This window comes from Caloenas nicobarica, chromosome 1 (genome assembly GCF_036013445.1).
Source record: "Caloenas nicobarica isolate bCalNic1 chromosome 1, bCalNic1.hap1, whole genome shotgun sequence".
Taxonomy (NCBI): Eukaryota; Metazoa; Chordata; class Aves; order Columbiformes; family Columbidae; genus Caloenas; species Caloenas nicobarica.
Genome location: NC_088245.1, coordinates 120,487,421 through 120,512,354, shown reverse-complemented (window position 1 = coordinate 120,512,354; position 24,934 = coordinate 120,487,421). Strand labels below are relative to the sequence as shown.

General features: G+C 42.1%; 1 protein-coding gene across 1 annotated transcript in view; it reads left to right on the top strand.

Annotated features, from left to right (window-relative positions):
- The window catches only part of BACE2 (beta-secretase 2), a 49,022-nt gene that overhangs the window by 7,118 nt on the left and 16,970 nt on the right, over positions 1-24,934 (top strand). Inside the window, exons 2-3 of the mRNA XM_065648924.1 lie at positions 16,778-16,866; positions 23,950-24,166. Of these exons, the coding sequence (XP_065504996.1) occupies positions 16,778-16,866; positions 23,950-24,166 (306 nt within the window). The remainder of the gene's footprint in view (positions 1-16,777; positions 16,867-23,949; positions 24,167-24,934) is intronic.

Here is a 24,934-nt window from a genome sequence, read left to right as displayed (position 1 = left end):
ACTAGATGATCTCCAGAGGTCCCTTCCAACCCCAACCATTCTGTGATTCTGTGGTTGTCTGATGGGCTTTTGGCCATGCTCATCTGAGGGTGGTCATGTAGCAAAATCAGGTCTTGTGCCTTGAGAAAGCCTTGGGCCAGAGTCAAGATTTGCTCCCTCCTTTGCCAAAGGTTGCTAAAATAATATGTTTTATTTTTCCCCTGTATTTTACAGGGATGGAGGCAGGGGACAGATGTTCTAGAGCATTGGTTTTGTATGAGTCCTCATTGAATAGATGAAACCTGTGGGGTACAGTGGAGAGGGAATTTGAAGAAAATAATCTAAATGGGGGAAAAAACCTTATTCAAGTAAAAATTGTAATTCGTTGAATACAATTAATGTGTCATAATTAGAAGACTCTTTTGAAGTGAATCCGTTACAACAGTAATTGCACTCTGCAATCCTTTTTTCCCTTGCCATTGCTTAGTAATAATTTGAAATTGTGAAAAATAAATTACTTGTAGATTTTGTCTTCTTTGCTCAGCTTGTGAGTACTAAAATTAGTTTATTTTCTTTAGCTTTATGGTTGTTTTATTTTTGTACCTACTTACTACCAAACACTGCTGTTAAGCTAGACTGCATGTGTTTATGGAAAATGCTTGTCTCAAAGTCCAGTTTTATTTTAAAGGAGAAAAGATATCAATGCTGCAGTAACACTTGGTGAGCTTCTCCTCCTTAAAGACACAAGTGAATCCATTCCTAGGGATCTTTTGCCCATTGGCATGTTTAGGTCTTTTTAAAGAAAAAAAAAAAAAAGATGGCAGCTCAAGAGCCAAGAGTCACCTCTGTGCTTGCAGGAGGGAGTGTAAGCCTTCTCACATTAAAGGCCAGATCCTGCCATTTGACAGGGAAAAAGTAATCAGATCCTTTTGGTGGACATCGCTCGGGTAATTCCTTGATATTTGTTTGTGGATCTGCCTGTGAGAGTGCTCTGTAGAAGAGCGACTCTGAGACTGGCGAGGTGCCGTGGCTTGTACTCAGGCTCACACCAAAGCCAGATGTGAGAATTTTCTCGCCTATCCAGGCTCACTCTGTTTCTCACTTTGTTGCTGTAGGAAGCTTCACAGAAGAGAAGATCAGCGATTTGGGGCTTCTACAGAAACAAAAGGCTTACCTGCTAAGCCACTGTATGGAAGGCTGGGTCCTGCATGACCCCCTTGAAAATGTTATTTTGGTATTAGGGAAGAAAAAAATACATCAGGTCAGCAGAATACAGGTTTTGAAGATTGCCTTTGACAGCCATAATTTTGGCATAGAAAATAATATACTAGGGTGTCTATTTCAACTGCAGGCTTCAGATCTACTTACGAAATTGCAACTTTGAAATATTGAGGAAGGATTTTTCCTCACATTTTTTTTCTACCTAATTAGAAACTTTGCTTCCAAAATTCCATTGTGATACCAGTTGATACAGAAACCTTGACTGTCAGTGTTTGCAGCATAAGAAATTAATAGCTGTAAAGCCTTTTCAAGACAGAGCATGCTATGACAATTTGGAAGGTCTTCAGGGCAATATTATGCTGCTTAAGCATGGTATGGAGAGACCTATGTTTTCATTCACTGTGCTGTCTAGTAGATGTCTGCTGCAGGTTAGAGTTAAGTGTGAGGCATGTCAGAAAATGATTCATCAGTCCTACTGATACTTTTCTGTGACTAAAGAGGTTTTTGCTTCATTCATTCATTTTTCTTCTCAGTGGCTCTCAGGTTGCAAATAAGACAGAGGAGTCCAAAGGTGGTCACACTTCCGAAAAAGTCTGAGAAGTGATATAGCAAGATAACATCTGATGCAGTCACAGTGCTTCAGTTTATCTGTCACAGAATAATCTTCTCATTACTTCACAGATGCAAAGTCCTTCAGGGAATAACACAAACATTTTGCAGGATCCAGAGTGCCAGATTTTTGCATTTGGTCTGCTGAGATAAATAATGTACAGAGGAGGAAAAAAAAGTTCAGTGAATTTCTAGCAACTGCTGTTATGAATGTTGGCATGTGGTACATGTTCCAGCTGAAGTTAAATTTCATTTGCACTCTGCTGAGCCTTTGGGTTAACCTTTTCTTGGCAAGTGACCAAGCATTAGTGATACTACCTGCACATTTTTGTTCAGGTTTAGAAACTTTCTTCAGAGCAGGTGTTCATGAGGATGTTTTCTGTTGCTGATGGGTGAATTGCACCAGACTGAGCACCATCAGCTCCAGCGTGTAGGCAGCAACGTGCTGCCTTCCTCATAGTGCGTAAAATGTTGGAGCCCTGGGCTGCTGTTGCACCTGTGGTGCCATCATCACGCCGTGGGTTGTAACTCCTGGCTGAAGTAGAAGATAGCTTTGTCCTACATACAAGTTGATAGGTGGAGGAATAGATAGTAGGAAGCTGTCTTCTGTGTGATGTTGCAGTGCACAGTAGCAGACTTTGTCAACCTGAGAATATAAAAAAGTCTTTTAACTTCCTGCCCTACAAACTCAACCTGGTATCTGAAAATAAAGCTGTGTTCCTGCATGCCTCTGTGTTCTCCTCTGTAATAAAGATTTTTATAGTAGAACTTGGTTAACAATTGTAATGATGCATGAGCCACAGGCAAAGCTAGTTCATTTCCCAGAGCTGCTGCCTCTACAGTATTAGCCAGGGTAAAGAGTAAAGTGTGCATGTTTGAGAAGGAGAGAGAGAAATAAATGAGTCCAATAGCAGGGGGATGAACGCTGCTGTTTTAAAACAAAAAGAAAAAATAATTTTTTTAAAATGATAACTTCACTTGGGAATCAAATCTGCCTTTTAAATTGCCCTGCCAATTTTTTAAGTAAAATGTTAGAATAAATATGAACAAAAAAGATTGTTCTTATTTTTAATAAATCAAACACATTATTGTGACATTGCTTCGCAGCTTTTTTTTTTCCCTCCCGTAAAATAGTCCTTCCTGGTATTATGGAGTGGAAAGCTGTTTTCTGTGTTTGCCTTTGAATGCTGCTGTACAATTCCAACAAATACCCATGACGACAATCAAATTCTGCTCCTTGGTAATATCCTAAATAGGTCAGGTGGAATGGGGAGCAAAAGCCTTCTGTTTGTTGTATTCCCTTTATTAATTACCAGGGAAATAAAAGCACCAGAGTTGCATCACTCTGCTTGTGCTCTGAGACCTGGGGCTGCCTGCCTACATTCCTGTGGCCGCTTAAGATGGCACAAACCAGCGGGCAGCTGCCTGACCTTGCATCTTTCCCCAGAGATGTGGCACAGCTTTTCTAGCAGGGAATACAGTCAGAATAACCAAATTCCAGTCCTTGTGCTTGACATAGCCGGACCTGTGGTTTTTTGTTGTGTTTTTTTGTTGTTGTTAATGTTTGTTTTTTCCTCATCTCTTCCCTTCCTCACCTGCCTTGCTTGCAGCAGCAGACCCTTTGCCATCCATATAGCAGCAGCCCAGTAGGTGTGTGAAAATATGGGATCACTGCTGTTTCTGGGCAGAAAGGGAAGAACAGAGGCGGGAGCTGTGATGGAAGAGGATGGGACCAGTCTTTTCAGTTCCCCAGGCGGAAACATCCCAGTTTTGCAATATGAAATACTGTAGCAGCTCTCATATGTTAAAATCTGTCAGCGCTGCAAGTCCAGTCCTGAAGAACAAGTTGTGGCATTTTTATAGCAGAGGTCAGGCCTTGAAGTACAGGGAGTTCATAGTTGGTTTTCCGGGGTGTGTGCTGATTTACTTACTTAGCCACGTCCAACAATCTTGGCTAATCCAGGGAACCCAGGTGCATGAACATGGGATTGTTGGTAGTTTCCTGGCCTCCAGGAGGGAGAGGCTGCTTTCACAGCCGTGAATTTGATTTAGGCAACTAAGTGGGGGTTCCCCTGTAGTTGCGTCTGTTGGCTTTCATGTTTTGGAAAGTCTGGTTGTTTCAGCGTTACAGTGTATAGAGAAAACCCAAGAAAAATGATGCTTGTCCACTTCGGTTTGGTTGCAGTGTTTTAGGGGAATGGTTGAAAAATATCTTATAAGCATTCAATGTCCTTCTCAAAGAAAAGCACTAAAAAAACATAAGTGAGTCCTTCCTGAAAGCAGGCAGTGAGTGTATCTAGAAGTACACTATAATGAGCAGCTCCACGGTGTGGGTACGGCAATGCTGCTGGGAACAGCCTGTTCTGGGGAGAACGGATCGACCCGATGTGTCAGGGGTGTCCTGCCTTCACCTCTCCTTCTCCTACCTCTCCAGGCTTTGAAAAACCTTTGCTAACAAACACCCATCTCCAAAACTAACATCTTGACAGAGGAGGGGAAAAAAACCTGAAAAGAATCATGTCGCTACGAGAGCGAGTTGACAGGGGGAGGAGAGGGAAGAGATCAGACCTGGCATGCAGCCTTCTCAAAACTGATTTTTCTCACCGCTGCCCTGCAAACTTCTTTTTCTTCCTACCTGTCTCTGAAATGTACTCTTTCAAAGTTAATCGCTGCCTTCAAAAGCTTCTTAAATATTGCAGGAGCAGCTTTGGCACTTGGTTTCAGATCTCCAGTGCAATTTGAAATCCACGGTCTTATTTAAATTTGAGATTGAAGTTCAGATCTTGAGTGTGAAGGAGACCTTTTAATGCACGTGGAAATACAGGAGTGAGACTGAACCTCTCCTGAGGGGCTCCTGCCTGCTACTGAAGGGTAAGGCTACTGTGGTTTCTTTGACAAAAGGAAGATTTAAAAAAAAAAAAAAAATTAACACCACTGGTGAGGTTAGAGATACCTCCTACCAGCCTATGCTCAAGAGCATTAGGAATGGGCTTCAGAGGCTATGCTGAAGTTTGAAACGTGGCCCTTGATTAATTCTGTTCTTTCCAAATGGCACAATAAACATGGGCAGTGACTCGCGGTGTAGAAGGTTGTACAGCATGAGGAAGGTTTAAAGATTAGTTAGTTCAAGCCTTCTTGAGTTTACTTAGTATATCTTTGCTCTGTGCAAATGTGTAAAACTGTTTCAGCCTTACAGATACTGCAGTTGGAGGGTGGTTGCTTTAGTTTCAAAACAAACTTTTTTTTTTTTTTTTTACATTGTAGGACTTCTGAAGCTAGGTAGAGAAGAGCAGCTAAAAATGCCTTTTTTTCAGACAGCAGTTTCTCTGAGTCTAATGAATAATAGAGGTAAAGAAAAGGGCGACCTGACAAAATAAATTGGAAGCTAATTTTGGAGAGCAAAAGCCTCAGAAAATTGAAATTCTGAACTGTATGCAGCTTCTAACTGTAATCATTCACTGGGTATAATACATTAACATAGGCTTACTGATTTCATTTCCTTTGGGGAAAAAAAAAAAAAAGGCAAAAAGCCCTCCTTGGATATTGTCTTCTGAAAGGTAGTGTTGTTAACATGACGAGTCCCTTTCTTCTCTTTTTTTTTTTTCCCCCTAACAAACAACACCTCTAAAATTGTTTCACATAAGACGATGTTTTTTTAGAAGTACCATGCCCTAAGTAGTACTGGTAAACAAACCAGATGTAGCAGACATTTAACCTAAGACACTTGAGGTGGATGGTTTGTTGTTTTTCAGTGAGGTGGTTGTCTTTACTTACAGGGAAAGTTTAGCTTCAGGTCAGCTGAAAAAAAAATGACAGTGGTTTTCTTCAGAAATGAAGTGAGACAGGCTGTGGTTAAGCGCACAGGTACAAGTGCACAGAGGCTTGCTGAGGGAGCTGTCTAGGCACAGCAAAACCCTTTTTCGCTGGGCAGTGGTGTCTGTGTCCCTGTATCGTGAAATACAGCTGTGCAGCCCTTTGCCTACCTCTGCTGCCCTCTTATTTCCTACAGAGCTAGAAGCTGTCTCTCTCCTCAGGTTTTCCTGCAGCAGCTATAGCTCCATGGACTAGCAGCCATCTGATGTGGCTGGCCATCGCTCCAGAGAGTTCAGCATCCTGCTGAGCAGTGCCCAGAGGTGCTCGCTTGGTGGTTTCAACACAAGAAAGAGGTTTAGGTTGAGAACATGACTATGAAGTCTGAAATGGCATTCATGAGCCCATCTCAGAGAGTCAGGCTGGTAGTCGAGACACACTTCAGGCATTTCTGCAGTTTCTTTTTAGCTGTCAAATTATTGAATTAATAGCTGCCTCTTCAACACCTTTGGCCACCATGTTCTCTGGGAGTGGAGGAGTGAGCTCTGGATGAGATGCTTACTAATTTAGATGTGGCACAGAGTGTAGACTTAGCCTGTCTCTAAACCAAGGCTGTGTGGGCACGGGGGTTCCTTGTGAGTCTTGCAGTTAGATGTGAGAGTCGGTCCCAGTGGCATTTGGCTTACAGTCTCGCTTGTCTCTAGGTGCTGTACTGTAATTAGCAAAAAATTGATGGTTTTAATTCGTATACACCTACTAACAGGTGGAAACACGCTCTCAGATTTAGCAAGAGCTTTGTATGTAAGTGCAAATAGCTGATGTCTCCTGCATTCATTCTTGAATTTCAAGATTTATTGGGCTTTTTTATCTTCCATTTATCTAGACACTCATTAGTCCTTCAATTCAAGAATGTGTTTAGGATAAATATAGAAAATACATAGATTTTCCTTACTCAGATTTTGAGCACTTTACTGCTTTAGTAAGAACGAGCAGTCTACCTGATGTTAATGTGCATTACAGGCTACACTGGGAAAGGCTGATAAAGGTACTAGTTGGCTCACATGCAATCCTCTTTTTCTGGAAGATGTGGCTCCCAGGGGGTCTTTGTGGCAGCCATACATCTGTTAGAAGACTATCACAGTTTTCCTGTCTTTTCAAACCAGTCCAAGCCTTCCAATGGTTATTTACAGGTGAGATTTTTCTAGACCTCTAGATGTTGTTGTTACTGAACTTCCTCTAACTAGTCTAGATTTTCCTGAAAACCCAATGCCTAAAACAAGGCGTGACTTCAGCTGTAGCTGGTTTAGGTGCATGAGAGGATTACTTCACACACCTACATTCTTCATCAGCTGTAGGGTGTGATATGGGAGAGGGATTTGTATCTGGAAAAAAAGGTTAATCTTTTCTGAAAAGGCAAGGCGACAAAATTGCTGCGATTCACGCAGCTCTAAGATAAGCAAGTAATAGCTCATGTTCAACAGCAAAGCATGTTCATATACCATGAATAGGATGGATGTGTTGTATGATAAATCAAGACACAGCAAATAAATTTCAGCCTGAAAACTAAGATACCACATGAGACGGCATGTGCAGGAAGAATGCTAATGTTCAGGGAACCAAAGGCATTGGCAGAAAGGAGAGCGCTGAATTGAAGAATAGATATTTTGTTTTGTTACCAGGATTGATTGGCTGACTGTTTTTTTGTCTTTAAACTATAATAGCCTTCCCTTATTGTCAAAATGATAATATATATAAAGCACTTCCTGAAATATTTCTCTTCAAAATGACTGTTCATCAGTCCCAGAGTCAGATGCTCATATTTCAACTCGCAATTTAGTTTAGCAAGTTTATACTTCAGAGCAATCAGTCATTTTAGCATTAGTGGTTTCAATGCAAATCTCAACTACAGAAGCACACAGTGCTCTTAAGCACAGATAGATTGGCTAATCCAGATAGTACTTTGTAATTTTCTGGCAAAGAAAGAGTTTGTTGCTTTTCAGAGAGAGGAAAGAAAAAAAAAAAAAAGTATTTGTCCCAGTCTAGCAGTGCAGATCATGAAAAGATTGAGGGCAAAAGACTCTTGGTCTTCTGCTGGGCCCAATGCAGGTGTGAGAGTATTCAGGGATAGCTGAGTGTTTTAGGTGGCTGAGAGATAGAGTGAACGTAAAGGTAGTATAGATGAGGGGTCAAATCACAGGTCCTGAGACCAGCTGGGAATGTGGTGAGGGGAATGACAGCGAATGCCAAACATGCTCTGGTGAGCTTGATCTGCTGCTGCCCTGAAGAGCCTCTATTTGCCTCTCGCCCTCTTGCTCACTCCGCAACCTACAAACACACCACACTTCCTGCCCTGGTAAAAGCAGGAATTATCTTTGGTGATAAAGTTGGCCTGCTGGTTTGGCAAAGTTTTCATGCTGCAGTAAATCACCTTCCTCTGTGTCCCCAGTGTGACATTGCAGTGAAATGTGGGCACCACCTGCTGAACAAATGGCATTGAAAACCATTAATCTCCATCCCATTTTTCTTTCTCGCAATGCCTCTCTTATCTTGGCTGCATGGTTAAACCCTTCTTACGACTACAGAAGGACTTTTTTTGGAGGTAGTAGTAGGTAGGTCTGTTTCCTCTAGTGAGGTGACCTCCCTCAGGGCACCACAGGAAGCACCTCTCCTTCCGCACCTAACATGTGGACCTGCCCCCTCCTTTCTCCTTCGCAAAGGTGAAGTATGATGCCATCCAAGCTGCAGAGAGTAATTTGGCTCTGGATGGGGTGTTTCTCCATCATCATCAGTGGCTGTACAGCTGTCAGCCATAAAGCTGAGTTATTTTCTGGATTCCTCTGTTCAGCACTGGTGAGGCCACAACTGGAGCTCCCTAGTACAAGCGAGACATGGACATACTGGAGAGAGTCCAGCAAAGGGCCATGAAGATGTTTAAGGGATTAGAGCATTTCTCGCATGAGGGAAGGCTGAGAGAGCTGGGTCTACTCAGCCTGGAGAAGAGAAGGCTCTGGAGGGGATATCATCAATGTACGTAAATACCTGAAGAGAGGGTACAAAGAAGACAGAGCCAGACTCTTTTCAGAGATGCCTAGTGACAAGACCAGAGGCAATGGACACAAACTGAAATGCAAGAGGTTCCCTCTAAACATAAAGAAAACTGCATTTTTACTGTGAGGGTAACCAAGCATTGGCATAGGTTGCCCAGGGAAGCTGTGGAGTCCCCATCCTTGGAGATATTCAGAAGCTGTCTGGGCATGGTCCTGCGCATCTGGCTCCAGGTGGCCCTGCGTGAAGAGGGGGATGGACCAGATGAGCTCCAGAGGTCCTTCCCAACCTCACCCATTCTGAGAAGTGCTGCAGAGCAATGAGACTGGGATGCTCCAGTCCAGGGACCACTTATGAACATTGAAAAATGGGCCTGCCCCAGTGCTCAGGGCCAATGTGCCAGTCTGTCATACAGACCAACAAACTTACCCTTTTTTTGTTTCAGTCTTACCTGTTCAGCAAAATTCATGTTACTCAGCAAGCAGAAATTTGTTGTTGTAGGGGCTTTCTCAGTTTCTGTCTAACTTTGCAGGCCTCTACATCTAGAAACAGTTCCAAAGATTCCTCTAATTCATCTTCTAATTAGGTTTTATTTCTGTATATTAAGAGGAACAGATGAAGAATCTATATTAAAGCCTAGTCTTCTGAATTTAGTTATTAGAAAGTAGTCTGTAAATGGTAATTCCAAGTAACACAGGAAGAAAAGCATACAGTGTCTCTGTGCTTAAAAAGCTGCTGTATACTGTAACATTAGTAATTTGTAGAAAATAACCTGACTGACAGTCTGTGCCAATAATAACACGTAATAACTGTGGGCAAACACAGCATACAGTTGCTAGTGTGTTTTCTTTTTCACATGATGGTTGTAAGCAATTCTTGCCAGATGGGCTGATAATGTAATTAGGAATCGTTGTGTTAAATGAGGCAGTATTTAAATTGGCAAGTAATTTTCCTATCTATTAACCAGCCTGAAAAAGAAGAGCTGTTACCCAGATGATTTCTAGCTGCTAATCTCTAACGAGAAATATAGCACTACTTTGCACTTTTTTTTAAGCACCGTCTAGCAAATTATTTTCTGTAGGGTTTATTATGTGTGGGACAAAATAAGAAAGGGAGTTAAGAGATGTTGCAATTCAGGGATTGTTAGATGGGGTGGACTTCTCCTAAGCCGGTACATCGTGATGTGTGTTAACAGTTCATGAGCCAATAATGGGATGCTTCCTATTTATAGTCTTTACATGTGGACAAAGAAACATTTTTGCTTTGTGATAGTTCACTATGTGGCATACTCCATCAAGCAGAGTAGGACTTATTTTAAGTGTGTGCGTGGGAGAAATCACGAAAGCACTGCAGGACAAGAGTTTGAATGGCGTATGAATGTTTCTAGCGTGGAACGGTTGCTCTCTTTATTGCAGATGAGAGGTGAGGGAAAAGAAAGGGGCACCCTTGAGTCAAGTTAAAATCCCAAAGAAGGCATGATCACTTGTTGTTTTCATCATGAAGTCTTACAGAGCCAGCTTCTTTGCTCTGATGGCTTGTGCAGCGGAAGCTATCAATTGCCTATCATGAAGACTTTGACTGAACCCCAGAGTAAATGTGAGGCTGAATGAGATTAATTATTATATTTATCGCTCTATCTGTGCAAATCTTACTTTTTTTTTTTTTCTTCTCCTATGCTTCAGCTGAAGCGGGGATGATAAGCCCAATACATTTTTGCAGTCTGGTTTCTTCTGTCCAGTGGTGAAAATTCATTGCTTGACCTAAGAGAATCTGACCTAAAAGGATCAGACCTAAAAGGCCGGTCTTTTAATGGGGATGAAGATTATCACTAGCTCAGCGTGGGTTACCCAGGGAATCACATCAAAAGCAACAGCGCAACAGGGTTACACTCAAGCCCTAGGATTCCACAGCTGGAAAAGACTGTGTATGTTAAATCATGCAGAGAGCTGGTTCAAAGAAATGCATTATGCACTTGTAGCCTCAGGCATTTGTTTTGTATATTTTTCTGAAAGTTACCAAAAACTCCGAACCTCAAACTAAAACAGGAAAGAAACTTACAGAAAGTCTGAGTAGGGTGTAGATCAGAACAGAGGCCAGGTCTGTCCCTGCTAGAAGATAACAACAACTAGTATGCAACACAAATTGAATTATTTCTACGTTTTATCGCTTTTCCTTGAAAATGTGAAGGAATTCACTTTTTGAATGCATGGTGGGATAACTGCATGTTGCTGTTCACCGGGCAGTTAAATGAGCCATAGATAATGCCTAGGGTTGATGGCACTGTATTGATGCCATTTACTGTAATAGATACGGCAGGATGCTGAACCACAGACAGATGAAGCCTTGCTGAATGAAAAAAAGATGACAGATCGATAGCCAATTTTTTTCTGATATCAAAATACAACAATATTCAGCAATGGAAGGCGTAAAAATATTAAAGACATAGTGGTAAGTTAAATGATTGAAGCAGGATAGCATACAGTAAGTGCCATTTGATGTTGGTGCTAATCAAGGACTGGAAAGTTTGAGGGATCCTTGAAGTATTGACAATGTGTTTGACTTCCAGTTGAAATAAATCATTACGACTTGGTTTTTTCCAGTGTCTCTACCCCTTCAGAGAAGAAAATACGTAAAATGCATAGCCTAAGGAGGCTTCTGCTTTCAGTGTTCCTGACTTTCAGTAAACAGGTTCGGATTTGTTTCTTTTTATAAGTGCAACTTAATGGCCTATAGATAGGGTGTCAGATTTCCTCTATAAGTTTGTCATCTCAGAGGTGGATGTTACTCTCTTGCTTACCCAACAGCTAGTGTTCTTTATGAACCTCTTATTAATACTCATGCTATTTCTGTATAGGAAATGCATCCAGAAAAATAGCCTCCTGGTGCAGTACTAGGTACAGATTTTATGTCCTGTGGCTGTGGTAAAGGTGACCTTCAGGGGAAAGAAATGGCCTTTTGCATTTGCTTTCTGCTGTGTAGGTCTGAAAATGAACTTGGAAGACACAATTTTAAAAAAATTTAAAATGCAAGGCTTTTCTTCTGTGCCTCCAAAAGCAAAAAGAAACTGATCTTTGGTTCTTTTTAATGCTGGGCACATGATCCATCAGCAGTCTTTGGGCAATTTTTCCTTCATAGCCTCATTCAGCTGTGTCTCTCTGACCTTGGCTTTCACAAAATCTGACTTCACGTGACACTTTCTGACAACACAGGGTGATCACTAAGTAATCAGGTCTCAGTGACAGGAAGTGATTCACTCGAGATGGCTGTAATAAACCCAAGGAATCTGCTCTGCCTGCCTGCGAGAGCTTTGATTCACTATCTCTGGGGCTTCACCAGGAGGTAGCTGGAGAGAACACTACCACCGCTGTTGGCTCTGCCTCGACATCAGGGTCTTCTGCCTCTGTGGCAGAAAGGTAACAGCACAGAGAGGTATGACTGCTCTGCAGCTGTCACAGCCCATAGCTCAGTGAATCTAGTTGAGGCGCTGTCAATTTTGATTTTCATTAGTAAGCCGGGTGGCACAATGCAGTGGCAGAGGAGTGAGCAAAGTGAGGAAGTTTGGCTGTCCTGAGGAGCCCCGTACCCCTGAGGCCCCAGAGGAAGGCAGGGCAATGGAGGAGTTTGCCTCAGTTGATGAGGACTGGGTTAGGGACCAGTTAAGCAATCTGGACACCCATAAATCCATGGGTCCAGATGGGATGCACCCACGGGTGCTGAGGGAGCTGGCTGAAGTCATCGCTGGACCACTCTCCATCATCTTTGCCAAGTCTTGGGAAACGGGAGAGGTGCCTGAGGACTGGAGGAAAGCAAATGTCACTCCGGCCTTCAAAAAGGGCAAGAAGGAGGACCCGGGCAACTATAGACTGGTCAGCCTCACCTCCATCCCTGGGAAAGTGATGGAACAACTGATCCTTGGTGCCATCTTAAGGCATATCAAGGATAAGAGGGTCATCAGGGACAGTCAACATGGCTTCACCAAGGGGAAGTCGTGCTTGACGAACCTCGTAGCCTTTTATGAAGACGTAACAAGGTGGATTGACGATGGCAGAGCAGTGAATGTGGTCTACCTTGACTTCAGCAAAGCATTTGACACCGTCTCCCACAGCATCCTCACAGCTAAACTGAGGAAGTGTGGACTGGATGATCGGGTAGTGAGGTAGACTGCAAACTGGCTGAAGGAAAGAAGCCAGAGAGTCGTGGTCAATGGGGCGGAGTCTGGTTGGAGGCCTGTATCTAGTGGAGTGCCTCAAGGGTCAGTTCTGGGACCAATACTATTCAATATATTCATCAATGACTTGGATGAGGGAATTGAGTGTCCTATCAGCAAGTTTGCTGATGACACCAAGCTGGGAGGAGTGGCTGACACGCCAGAAGGCTGTGCTGCCATCCAGCGAGATCTGGACAGGCTAGAGAGTTGGGCGGGGAAAAATTTAATGAAATATAACAAGGGCAAGAGTAGAGTCTTACATCTGGGCAGGAACAACCCCAGGTTCCAGTATAGGTTAGGGAATGACCTATTAGAGAGCAGTGTAGGGGAAAGGGACCTGGGGGTCCTGGTGGACAGCAGGATGACCATGAGCCAGCACTGTGCCCTTGTGGCCAAGAAGGCCAATGGCATCCTGGGGTGCATTAGAAGGGGGGTGGTTAGTAGGTCGAGAGAGGTTCTCCTTCCCCTCTACTCTGCCCTGGTGAGACCTCATCTGGAATATTGTGTCCAGTTCTGGGCCCCTCAGTTCAAGAAGGACAGGGAACTGCTGGAGAGAGTCCAGCGCAGGGCCACAAAGATGATTAAGGGAGTGGAGCATCTCCCTTATGAGGAAAGGCTGAGGGAGCTGGGTCTCTTTAGCTTGGAGAAGAGGAGACTGAGGGGTGACCTCATCAGTGTTTATAAATATATAAAGGGTGGGTGTCACGAGGATGGAGCCAGGCTCTTCTCGGTGACAACCAACAGTAAGACAAGGGGTAATGGGTTCAAGCTGGAACACAAGAGGTTCCACTTAAATGTGAGAAGAAACTTCTTCTCAGTGAGGGTGACGGAACACTGGAACAGGCTGCCCAGGGAGGTTGTGGATTCTCCTTCTCTGGAGACATTCAAAACCCGCCTGGACGCCTTCCTGTGTAACCTCACCTAGGTGTTCTTGCCCTGGCAGGGGGATTGGGCTAGATGATCTTTGAGGTCCCTTCCAATCCCTAACAATCTGTGATTCTGTGATTCATCTTTTGGGAGAAGGCGGGGCTGACCTCTGGAGATGGGGCAGGCTGGGCAGTCCTGGACCACAGATTCTTTGGTTGCCACCTTGTGACTGACCAGAGTTTGCCTGAAGCTCCCCCAGCAGCACCATTAAACCAGCAGCAGGCAGCACGGCATAAAGCAGGCTCCAGTGGTGACAACATGAAAGTGGTTCTTAATGAGACGTGAAGCCACTGAAGAAAATTCAGACCCAAAGGGTAGCCAGGAGAGAAAGAGAACTCAGTAAGTTATACCCACCCCAAAATGAGCTGCTAATCACTGGCACTATTGTGAGGACTACAATAAATCAGTGTCTGCCTGGGCCGCCTGCATCTCATTATGCACAAACATGCAGATACAGAATGTCAGCCTCAATAGCGATCTGTCATGTGAATGCTGCTGTGTCCGAGTGGGCTGGCACTTGCATGGTTAGCTGGCTTTGTATTTTTTTTTCTTTTTTCTTTTGAGGGGGGGAAATATCTATTTTCTTGTGGAAATGTTGGTTTGCTCTGTACCATGGGTAGTAAATTTGCCCTTTTTTTCAGGGTTTTGCGAATTCTGTGATGATAACTTTGTACTTAAGGTGCAGGGGTAAAATATCTTTCATATATGCCATATTTAGTGACCAGGGTTTTGTTTGTTTTCCAAGTCCTCCCCCGTGTATGATGGCATGCATATTACTAAAGCTAGGGCAACACCTACGTGTATTTATACAGCTGATGTATAGCGCCCATTACTCAAGCATCACAGACTGCCTCGGAAAAGCTAATTAATTTAAGCCCTGCAGCATGCCTTTGAGGCAAATTTTGTTAGTCCTGATAGATGTACACATTGTAGCTGCCCTTTGTTATTTATTTTTAATATGGTTTTTATCCCAGAGAGGGGGAAAAATGAATAGTTCTTACTTTGTTAGGTAGTTGACAAAATGTTAGGTTTTTGATATCATTGAAATAAAGTATGGAGCAAACTTCGGATTTTATTGCAAGTCATGCCTCAAAGGTTCTTGTTTTCTTTTAAAGACTCAGGTCTTGGAGCCAGGTGAACTTGTAGATGTTCTTTTATTTTTAAACATCTGTGTCTAGCTCGTGTGGTTGAAAAATAAATGTTAATGTTTTGCCTCTGCTTAATCTAAAATCTCAGATGCAGCGAGGCAGGTAAATAACTTGACTAAGGTTGTGGGTTTGTTTCTATTTGTCTTAAAATGCTTGCTTGGTTAGGACTAGGAATACCAATGACAGAGTGTACATGCAGTTCAAAAGAGGGTCCCATGGATTACTAGTTGGTTTTGTCTTCATGGTTTAATTTCACAGCTCCTCAGTCTTGTGCTATATTAACTAGGTAAAACGGGGGCAACTGTCTCCTCCTTGCCCCTCCGTGTGCAAACCAAAGATGTTTTCGAACATGATTCCTACTGGGTTTTTGTCTATTTGTCTTAAATCTATTAAAGAAGGATTCAGCATATCTTCTCCAAATGCTTTATCTTCCTTTGTCTTTACTCTGCTTTCTGACCTTGGCCCTGTTTCTCCACTTCCTTTGTCAACACTAAACTCACTTCCCCTATCGTTCTCTCTTACCCTTCCCACATCCATTTTCACTCCTAGATCTCTGGCTACCTCACATCTTAAGCGAGTGATGAGGACTACCAAAGTGGCTGGTTTGAGCTAGAGTCAAACCACAGGCAACCCAGTCCTGATGTCTCACTCCCTCCTACAGGAACATTTTTAATTCTTTAAATTTTTCTGGGGAGCAGCTGTACCCTACTGCCTAAGGCATAATTTCACAATCATTTTACACCAATCTGAGACCACACTGTCACTGAAAGAGGCAATCACCTTTTTGTAGTATCTGCTTCTACCATCTCTTTTCAAGTAGCTGTCTGATATGGCAGATTGCTTTTTTTTTTTTTTTTTTGTTAACTATGGGTAAGGAAGCTGATTGGATTTGCAGCACAGCCCCACAGGTGCTAGTGCTTATGCCAAGAAGCCATGGGAAGCATCCAGCCAAGAGCAGGGGAAAAGTGTGACTGCAGCTTTTAGTAGTAGTACAGTCTCTGACTGACTTAAATTATCATTTAATGACACCTGTAGTTTCAAGGTCTCGCTGAAAGAGGTGATCCTGCCTCTGGCTGCTCATTCCTGTGCTGTTACCTTCTGGTTTGAGCATTATGCAGCTGGGGTGAAGCAACCTTCTAACCTGAGCCAAAGGGGGAAAAGGAGCAGCCTCGTTTTGTCTGTATGGTTCTCATAGGCAATTTTTGGCCTAACTTGTCCTCCCAATTAACTGAACATGTGGTCCACTCTTAGTCTACCTTTCAGTCCATGCTTTTCACAGTGTTTATAAATCTGCCATCCTCCTATTTAAAGGCAGTAAAAGCTGTGGTAGGTTGCTGCTGCTCGGGATGAACTGCGCAAAGCTCCCATGCTCTCCCAAGTCACGAGGCAACTTCGTGCTTCTGCTTATTTCTGCTCAGACTTGCACTCAGCCCTGGCGTAGAAACCTTATAAGCTCTGAGGCAAACCATGCTTTAAACAGTAGGCAATTCAGCCTGTGTCCTCGGCAAGCAAGGTTGCCGAGACACACAGATTGGGCCAAAAAGAAAATTGAGATGGTGGGATGTGGTCTTGAGGTGGTGTGAATATGGTCTTGGCTGGTTTTCCCCCTTGCAGGAACATGACTATTTTAAAGCACCTCAGCATGATCAGCTGTTTTGAAGGGGCTGCAGCAGCATATCTTTTCCATAAGTGACACTTTATTTTCCAGGACAATTTTCATAATCATTTTAAAACTGAAGGTAGTTTAGACAACAGCTGTCGTGATTTTTTTTGTTTGTTTGTTCGTTTAGTTGGATATGAAAACCACCTCTCCTTTCTTCTGTTTCGGCAGTTAAATATTCTGGTTGACACTGGGAGCAGCAATTTTGCTGTAGCAGGTGTGCCTGATCCTGATGTCACCTCCTACTTCAATACCGAGCTGTAAGTACCTGTTCTGCACTTCGTGATGGGTTAGGGTGTCTTTTCGATTCTGACTCCTCCACGCCACGTGAAAGAGGATGATAAGGCAGTTCTTGGGGCTCCTGTGACATCCCAAGAGAGTGGGATGTTTGTTGCCTGAGTGGGAAGATTTGCTTGATGCAAAGTCCTGCCTCACACCATGAACAGTCCCACTCATGGCAGCGCAACTGAGCTCTGAGCACGAAGCTGATTAGAGCTGCAGAAAAGGGAAGAAGATTACAGGGTAAAAATTGTTTGCAAAATCACACCAATTTCAGCCAATTCCTTATCCAAATAGTCTTGGAATGAATTAAAGTTTAAATATACTTTCCCTTTGTTGAAAAACAAAACCTAAAACCCAGTAATTGTATCTTTTACTTGACATTTCATTCAAAGCTAAAATTAGCTATTCAAAAACTAATTTGTTGTTTAGTTCGGCCAATGTCCTCAATCAGTTAGTGATCTGGACAGACCCTGCTGAATCTGCTTGTTTATAAGATATGACTTGGTGGTTTCAGTGCTTGTTATGCACTAAATTTGCTGTGTTTAGCATGAGGTGACATTAGTCACAGCCAAGCACAGCTTCGTCTGTCTGAACCACTCATGCTCCTTTCTTCCTTTCTTTCTGCCCTCCTTTAGTTTCAATTATTTCAGGTAAACTTCTCCAAAACACAGTGTCTATCTTTAGCTGAAGCATATGGATAAAAATACTTAGAGGACTGGGAGGCTGGAGAATATCATTACCTTTTTATGTATTTTAACATGGGGGTTTGCACTTTTTTTCCCAGTAAGATGCACTGGTGATAGAGGGATAGATGGTATTTCCGTGTTGCTTACTGGAATAGCCTTACATCCTGCCACATATTCAGATGATAATGGAGATATCTCACATCTCACTCTGATATGACACAGGTCTGTGAAGTCCAGAATTTGCACTTGAAAGCCATTTCTGCGGCATTGCAGAATTTTACATCCCAGCTTCCATAGGTAGTGGCTAGAGGAAACTTAACTGCAAGGAATTAAAAGCACAAGCATTCCTTTTCTCTTTTTTCTTAAGTGATGTTATTTTGTCTGGAAGGGCAAGGCCTCTCTCATGAGAACCATAAACCATTAGAAATAACAACAATGGCAGAGGCTGTGTGTCTCAAAAGGCTGTGGAATCACTTGAAGGTTACAGTCTCTTATCAGTGTTCTCAGTGTATACTGTGTTTTGTGAACTTTGATATAGAGTTAATAACAAAACCTTGAAATTTGGGCCCTGAAGAGTTAAGGGCACTTTGTAAAAATGATTCTAAACTCAAGTCACTACAATCCAGAGCAATTACAATAACAATTTCTTGTTTGGATTGATTTGATGGAGTACTACAATATGCTCAGAAAAAAATGAAACCACTAGTATGCTTGAACCTGGCTACACCATGTTTCTTTCATTTTAAATACTTCAGAAACATTTAAAAAATGTCATCTGGGAGGGATCCTGGCCTCACTGAAATCAGTTAGATGTTTCAAAACTGTTGTTTGCAAGAAACTTCTGTAGGTCAGTTAGTACATATCTCAAATAAGGCAGGGCTGTCACCAGATCAGATCATCCATGTCTGAATCCAGCCAAGTCCTGTAAACCTTTAAGGATGCTCTCTCTGGGCAGCGTGTTTCAGTACTGTGCCACATTCTCCTGTGGAGGAAATATTTCCTGTTTTCCACCCTGAACCTCACAAAATGTGACTCATGGATGTTGTCCCTTGTGTTATTATATGTCACTGCAGAGAAAAGTTTGGCTGTGCCATCTTTGTAACTGTCTTTCAAGTTGTTGTAAGCTGCTGTGAGATTTGCCCTTAGCTTCTTGTCTGCAAAACCGAAGCCCAGCTCCCCTCATCCTCTCATCACAGGTCCTGTGTGCATGGTCCCTGACCTATCTGGTCGCTCTCTGCCAGTCCCTCTTTCTCTGGATCCTTGTTGAACTGGGTTCCCAGAGCTAGCCACAGTCTATTCCAGGTTTGGTCTCACCAGTGCTGACCAGAAGGTGAGAGCAACTTTCTTGGATATGTTGTCCATGGCCCTCCAAATGTGGCCTAGTGTGGAGTTTGTGGTATGCACAGGGCAAGCACGGTGTTTGCTCTTATTCAGTCTGGTGCCCACCATTATCCCAAGTCCTTTTGAGTCCTTTTCAGTTGCTTCTCATTCTGTCCTGATGCATGGAGTTATTTCCTCTCACCTACAAAACTTGGTGCTTCTCCATGTTGAATGCCAGGAGGTTTCTCTTGGTTCGATCTTCCCATTTTTCAAGCTTCCTTTGGATTCAAGCTCTGATATTCAGCATGTCAGCTACTCCCCTTAATGAAGTGTCCTGTGCAAACCTGCTGAGGGTACAGTCTGTCTGTTGTATAGGTTCTTGACGAAGATGTTAAACAATTTCTCCTCCACTTACAACCCTTGGGGTACTATGCTTGTCATGAGCCTGACGTTGAGCCAATGGTCACTGCCGTTTGGGCCCAGTGGCCTAGCCCATCTTCAACCCACACAGCTGTCTGTTCAGCCCCACATCCTCAGCTTCCAAATGGGAATGCTATGGGAGATGGCATCAAAAGCCTGACTGAAGTCAAGGTGTGCTACAGTCACTGCACTCTCCTCATCTGCATAGCTAGTCATCTTGTTGTAGAAGACAATAAGGTTGGTCAGGTATGATAATACCCATGAAATTCCTCATTGAGTGTCCATGATTACCTTCTTGTCCTGCATGTGCTTGGGAGCAGATTCCAGGAGGTTGTTCTTTGAGGCTTTTCCTGACTCAAGTCAGGTGAAGCCCAGTGGCCTATAGTTCCTTGGGCCCTTTAGCTCATCTCTTTTTGAGACTGGCCTTATGACAGCCTTTTCCCAGTAGTCAAGTTATTTTCCCTGGCTGACATGATTTTGCATAAATGGTATACAGGAGCCTTGATATCACATCAGCCAGATCTGTAAAATTACCTAAGAGTAACCTTTACCCATGTGTAAATGAGACAAATGACCTGTGGGCACTTTTCTTCCATACTACGTGGAACATTTCAAAATTAGATAAAGAGGTTTTTCTCTCATCTGGTAATCATTCCTGCAGTTTTTCCCTATATCGTCATGAAGTGCTTCCATATCAATGTCATAAACTGCAAATTGAAGATAAGGGGAAAGAAGGATTAGTAATTTAAGTTAATGGGGACTGAGTTATAGATGTGTGCTTATTAGAATATTAGTATTGTGTTGGAGAAAGAGAGTGATGGATCTGAATTTCCTGATTGTCATGCTCTTACTTTAATTTTATTAAAATGATCAAAATCTGAAATTAAATGCATGATTGTTTTTTGACTGAAATTGAGGACGGTGTATAGGAAAGGCACTATCATTGTTTCAAAGGACCTGGAGGTTGTGTTGTTCAGGAAGAGCCTTCCTTGAGCAATTTTAGAATTAATTTGTTAAATAATGTTGTGTGTAATATAATCCATGTCATATAGTTCTACTGTTTAATTATCTGGGTCTTTCCATACAAAATGCATAAAGCTGTTATCAAGAACTCTTTCGTGACTTGAGCTTTGGAGCAGCTCTGACAAAACTTAGCTGTGAAAAGTTCTGAGTCTGCTGTGGTGATCATGCTGTATAGGTCACAGTGGTGTATGAGGTTTTGGGAAATGGCTTAGTTTGTCCTCAACTGGAAAGAAATCATAGGGTTTGTTCTCATGCTGTTCAAAATAACAAGTTGTTTTTGTTGAGTACACTACTTATGATAAACGAACTACTTTAACAGAGGTATAAAGGGATTTTTACTCTTGAAACTAAATTATCAGTGATGGATCTGTAGCAGTATGTGAAAGAATGACATACTTAGGGCTGTCGGTATTCAGCAACAGTATTCAGTTTTATTTCAGTGTGAATAATACTGTGCACCATCTACAGTTTCGAGAGCAAACTGCTCAAGAGTTGATCATTCCAAGAGATATGGAGGTAAGAAAATTATGGGCAATAAATTGAAGTAATACAATAAGTTATATACAAGCAAGCAAAAGTAAGCTGCTGCTTTGCAGTGTGATCCTGCAAGTTTGGTTGTGTACACTGTGCAGTTTATGGTTTGAGGGAAATTATAAACTTGTTCCAGAACCCCTGCAAGTTAGATGGGACTTCTTGGTTAAAGATAATAATTTATGTTGAGGCATAGTCTTTAGACCACTAGGATGGTTGTTGTGTTTTCATGTTTGCTTTGTCTTAAAATCATTGGCCCTGAGTCACTTATCTTGTGCCTTCCATCTTCACTAAAGAAGCGATCAAAACTTCTGTTCAGATTTTTTGGTCTATTGCTGTTTTCTTCTTTGCTATTGCTGTTCCTGAAGGCATTGGTTTGGTGCTTAGGAAAAAGTGAATAGGTAAGTAAGAAAATCTGAAGTCCTGGTTTGTTGCAGAGTGGCAAGTGAGCTGCAAGACCATTGCATTAAGAAGGAATTGCATGTGTTTGGCAAGGCTGGAGTTAAGCAGGGCTTTCTGTGAAGTGGATTTTCTGTTACCATTTTGAGCATAATATTTTGCCAATGCTTTATTTAATGCTGTCGGCTGGTAATGAGGAGTAACTCTACGTGAGAAAAATGAACCTGTTGCTAGTTTTCTAAGCTGAGATTTGAGGACCACGTTTCTGTTGGCTGCTTTGGAGAAAAGGCAATAACTGGAAAGGACAGGGAAAAGGGAGCAGTGACACTACAGCACCATAAACTAGGAGGCCTTTTTCCTTGCCTCTAGTGAAGATATACTCTGTCCTGCTGGAAAAGCTGAATTTCTTATTTTTTTTATTGTAGCCACAACAACTTGTTTGGAATTTTTCATGCTGTATGTTTGTTCTCAGCCTACGAATTAGAACAAGTCTCTAGTTTTCACCTCTAAAGAAGTTTTCTTCCTTTGGATCAGTGAGTTGGAAAAACACAGGCTGATTACAGTCAAGAAGATGGAGCAGGAAGTGGTTTTGCAGAACAGAATATAATTTACTGCCACAAGGATCACGTGAGATCCCTTCCCACACTGGGTATTTTGTTCCTTGAAAGATATGATAAGGCCTTCTCTTCAATAAAACATTTGTGGGCTTTACAGATGAGATGAGTATCCTCATACCCATTTCTACAGGTGGGGAAGCTGAGGCACAGACAGTGAGGAAGTGGCTCGTCCTGCCTTTCACCAGAAAGTTCACCTGCAGTGCTGGAAAACGAGCCCTGTCTTTCTGTGTCCTGGTCCACAGCTCAATCCATCAGGCTGTTACTGCCTACAGAAGCAGAGCTATGTTTTGCTGCTGTTGCTAGCCATGCAGAGTCTATATGTGCAGATTTGCTCTGCTTTATTCTCCTAGCACTCACTTTTCTCTCTGATTTCAGATGTTTCCTCTTCTGTTGCACAGCCAGACGCTTTTCTACATGAAGAGCCCTGTATTTTCCCTTCGTTTTCCTGCCCCCTCCTAGCTTTTCTTATGTCTCTAATTATTCAGACTCCATTTTGATCTATAAAATGTACTGCCAGTATCACAGTGGTGCTCTGAAGACCCTGCCTGAGCAGAGATATCCCTTTGCCTAAGTGTCATACAAATGCAGAATTACGCGGACAGGTAAAACAGCAGTAGCAGTAGCCAGGTACAGGTAGTAACAGTATCTCTGGAATTTGATTTTGAAATCTAATCTGTGGGGCCTATTACCTCATTTATTTCTGCTTTCTTGGATGTTGCAAGCTACTGGGCTGTGAAGACCCCTGATGGGTTAGGTTTTGGGAGTATCAAGAATGGCTTAGAGTTAGAGCCTGGACTCATTGCTCCCAACCCTCATTTAACTAGGAAGAGGATAAGTTGCATGGTCCATATGGCCAAATTGTCCTTCAAGATAAAGTGTCTGCTTGAATGAGTGGGAGCTGTCTGAATTGCTCTCTCAAGGTTGTTCCCCCTAATAGGCAAAATCACACCAATTCATTCTGGTGAGCTCAGGTACAGGGGACTGTGAAGCCACCTCATGTGGCTGTTTCTGTCAGAGCAGCTCTTAGATGAAAGCTGGTTTGATAAACTGACCACACTGGATAAATCACCTGCACCTTCTATTGTTTTACACACATGTAAAGGTGGTATTATGAAATTATTTTATACTTGCTTTTTTAAAAAATTTACTTTTAAAAAAGTTGTCAAACTAAAAGTCCATTTGGACATACCAAGCATGGTCGTCTGCCGCTTTAGAAGGGCAAGCTGCCTGCCAAGGAATGAGACCAAAATAGATTGTAAGGAAACTAGAGTTTTGTAGCTCTTCAGTAGTGATGAAGGTGGAAGATGATTACTATATTTATACTACAAGATTTTAAAATGAAAAAAATCTATTGATATTTTTTTTTCTCCTGTTTTGTTAAGCCTTCTAAACAAGATTCTTTTTCTTTCCTTGCTTGCCATACTTCTCCTTTGCCTTTGCTGCCCAGGTCTAGAAGGAACTCCTTCCTTTCCTCCTCCAAGTCAGGGAATCATTTGTTAATAATATCCAAATCTACTTACTTCCTGATAGATAGACCAAACTGCAGATTTAGAAAACCTGTGTTTTACTCCTGATACTTGCAATAATATTCCAATTTACCCAAAATGGGCTTTTAATAATATTAGTGAGATATTAGTCTACAGCTATTCAGTTAGACTGGCATTTCACTTTTAGATTTGAATTCAAAAGCTTTTCATTTCCTAGCGCCACTTAATACATTTCGTCTCCAGTTAAAGAATATTGCTCCTGTTCTGATAGACCAGTCTGAGTCAGGGACGTAATGCACTGGACAGCGTAATACTTTTGATTAAAAAAAAAAAAAAGGGGCACATTGTGAAGGTTTGAGTCATTGATGAAAACAAGGCCTCAAGACTTTTTCTATTACTGCTGCTTTTTTTTTTTTTAACTGCTTTTATAATCCATTCCCCTTTTTCTGTGAGTGTATGTGATCAACTTTACAGACTTCACCTTTTTTCTCTCTGGGAAAAATTAAGATGGAATATATTCTGTTGTCTTGCATTGTAAATGAACAGCTCGTGCATAAGTGTATCTTTTCCTTTTAAAGGTCAAGTACATATAAGTCTCAAGGGATTGATGTTACAGTTAAGTACAGTCAAGGAAGCTGGACTGGAGTGCTGGGTACAGATGTCATTACTATGCCAAAAGGAATAGATGGCAGCTACGTCATCAACATTGCTACCATTCTTGAATCAGAGAACTTCTTCTTACCAGGGGTTAAATGGCATGGGATTCTTGGTCTTGCCTACGATGCCTTAGCCAAGGTAAGTCACCCTTTCCCCAGCTATTAAAATAAGAGGACAGATGTTCTGTCATAATTGGACTCTTCCCTTCCACCCACTCTTTCCTGTGGATCCTTTGTATTTGTTAAATTCTAGAAATAATACACTGGGTTGTGGTGGTACCACAGTCCTACAATGAGGATTTAGGCTTTTCTGGTGATGAAGGCTCCAATTTTAGCTCATCTGGAATGAATAAATTTTACAGAGTTTGTAGTTCCAGCGGATTGGAGTAAAGGCTTCTAGTATGCATGTGGAAGGCATTTATGAAGGTTTTGATGATCCCCCTCAAGACTTGTCAACGGACTAATGGGCTTACTTCACCAAGCCCTTGGCAGTTGATTCTAAGACATTCTTACCCATCAAGTAAAAGTTGAGATGGAGGTAAATGGATAATTCCAGAACAATATTAGCTATAGTGTTTTTATTAACATACAACAAAGCATATCCTGTTCTTTTTGAGGCAGGAAATTCAGGTAGAAATTTAAATTAAAACCTAAAATTTATAGTCTAAAATTTATAACCTTATAATCTAAAACTGAAAACGTGATTGGAATACTACATGGTCATAGTTTTCAACCTACACATAACTGTCTGAGAGATTCACAAACTGAGGTATATCCCATTAGAACAAATGATTCGATACTTCCTGTTGACTCTGGAATTAAAATGCTTTATTCAAGAGTTGTGTGATCATTGTATTGACTTCTGCCGAACTTACTGTCATACACTGTTGACAGACAGACAGAGAAG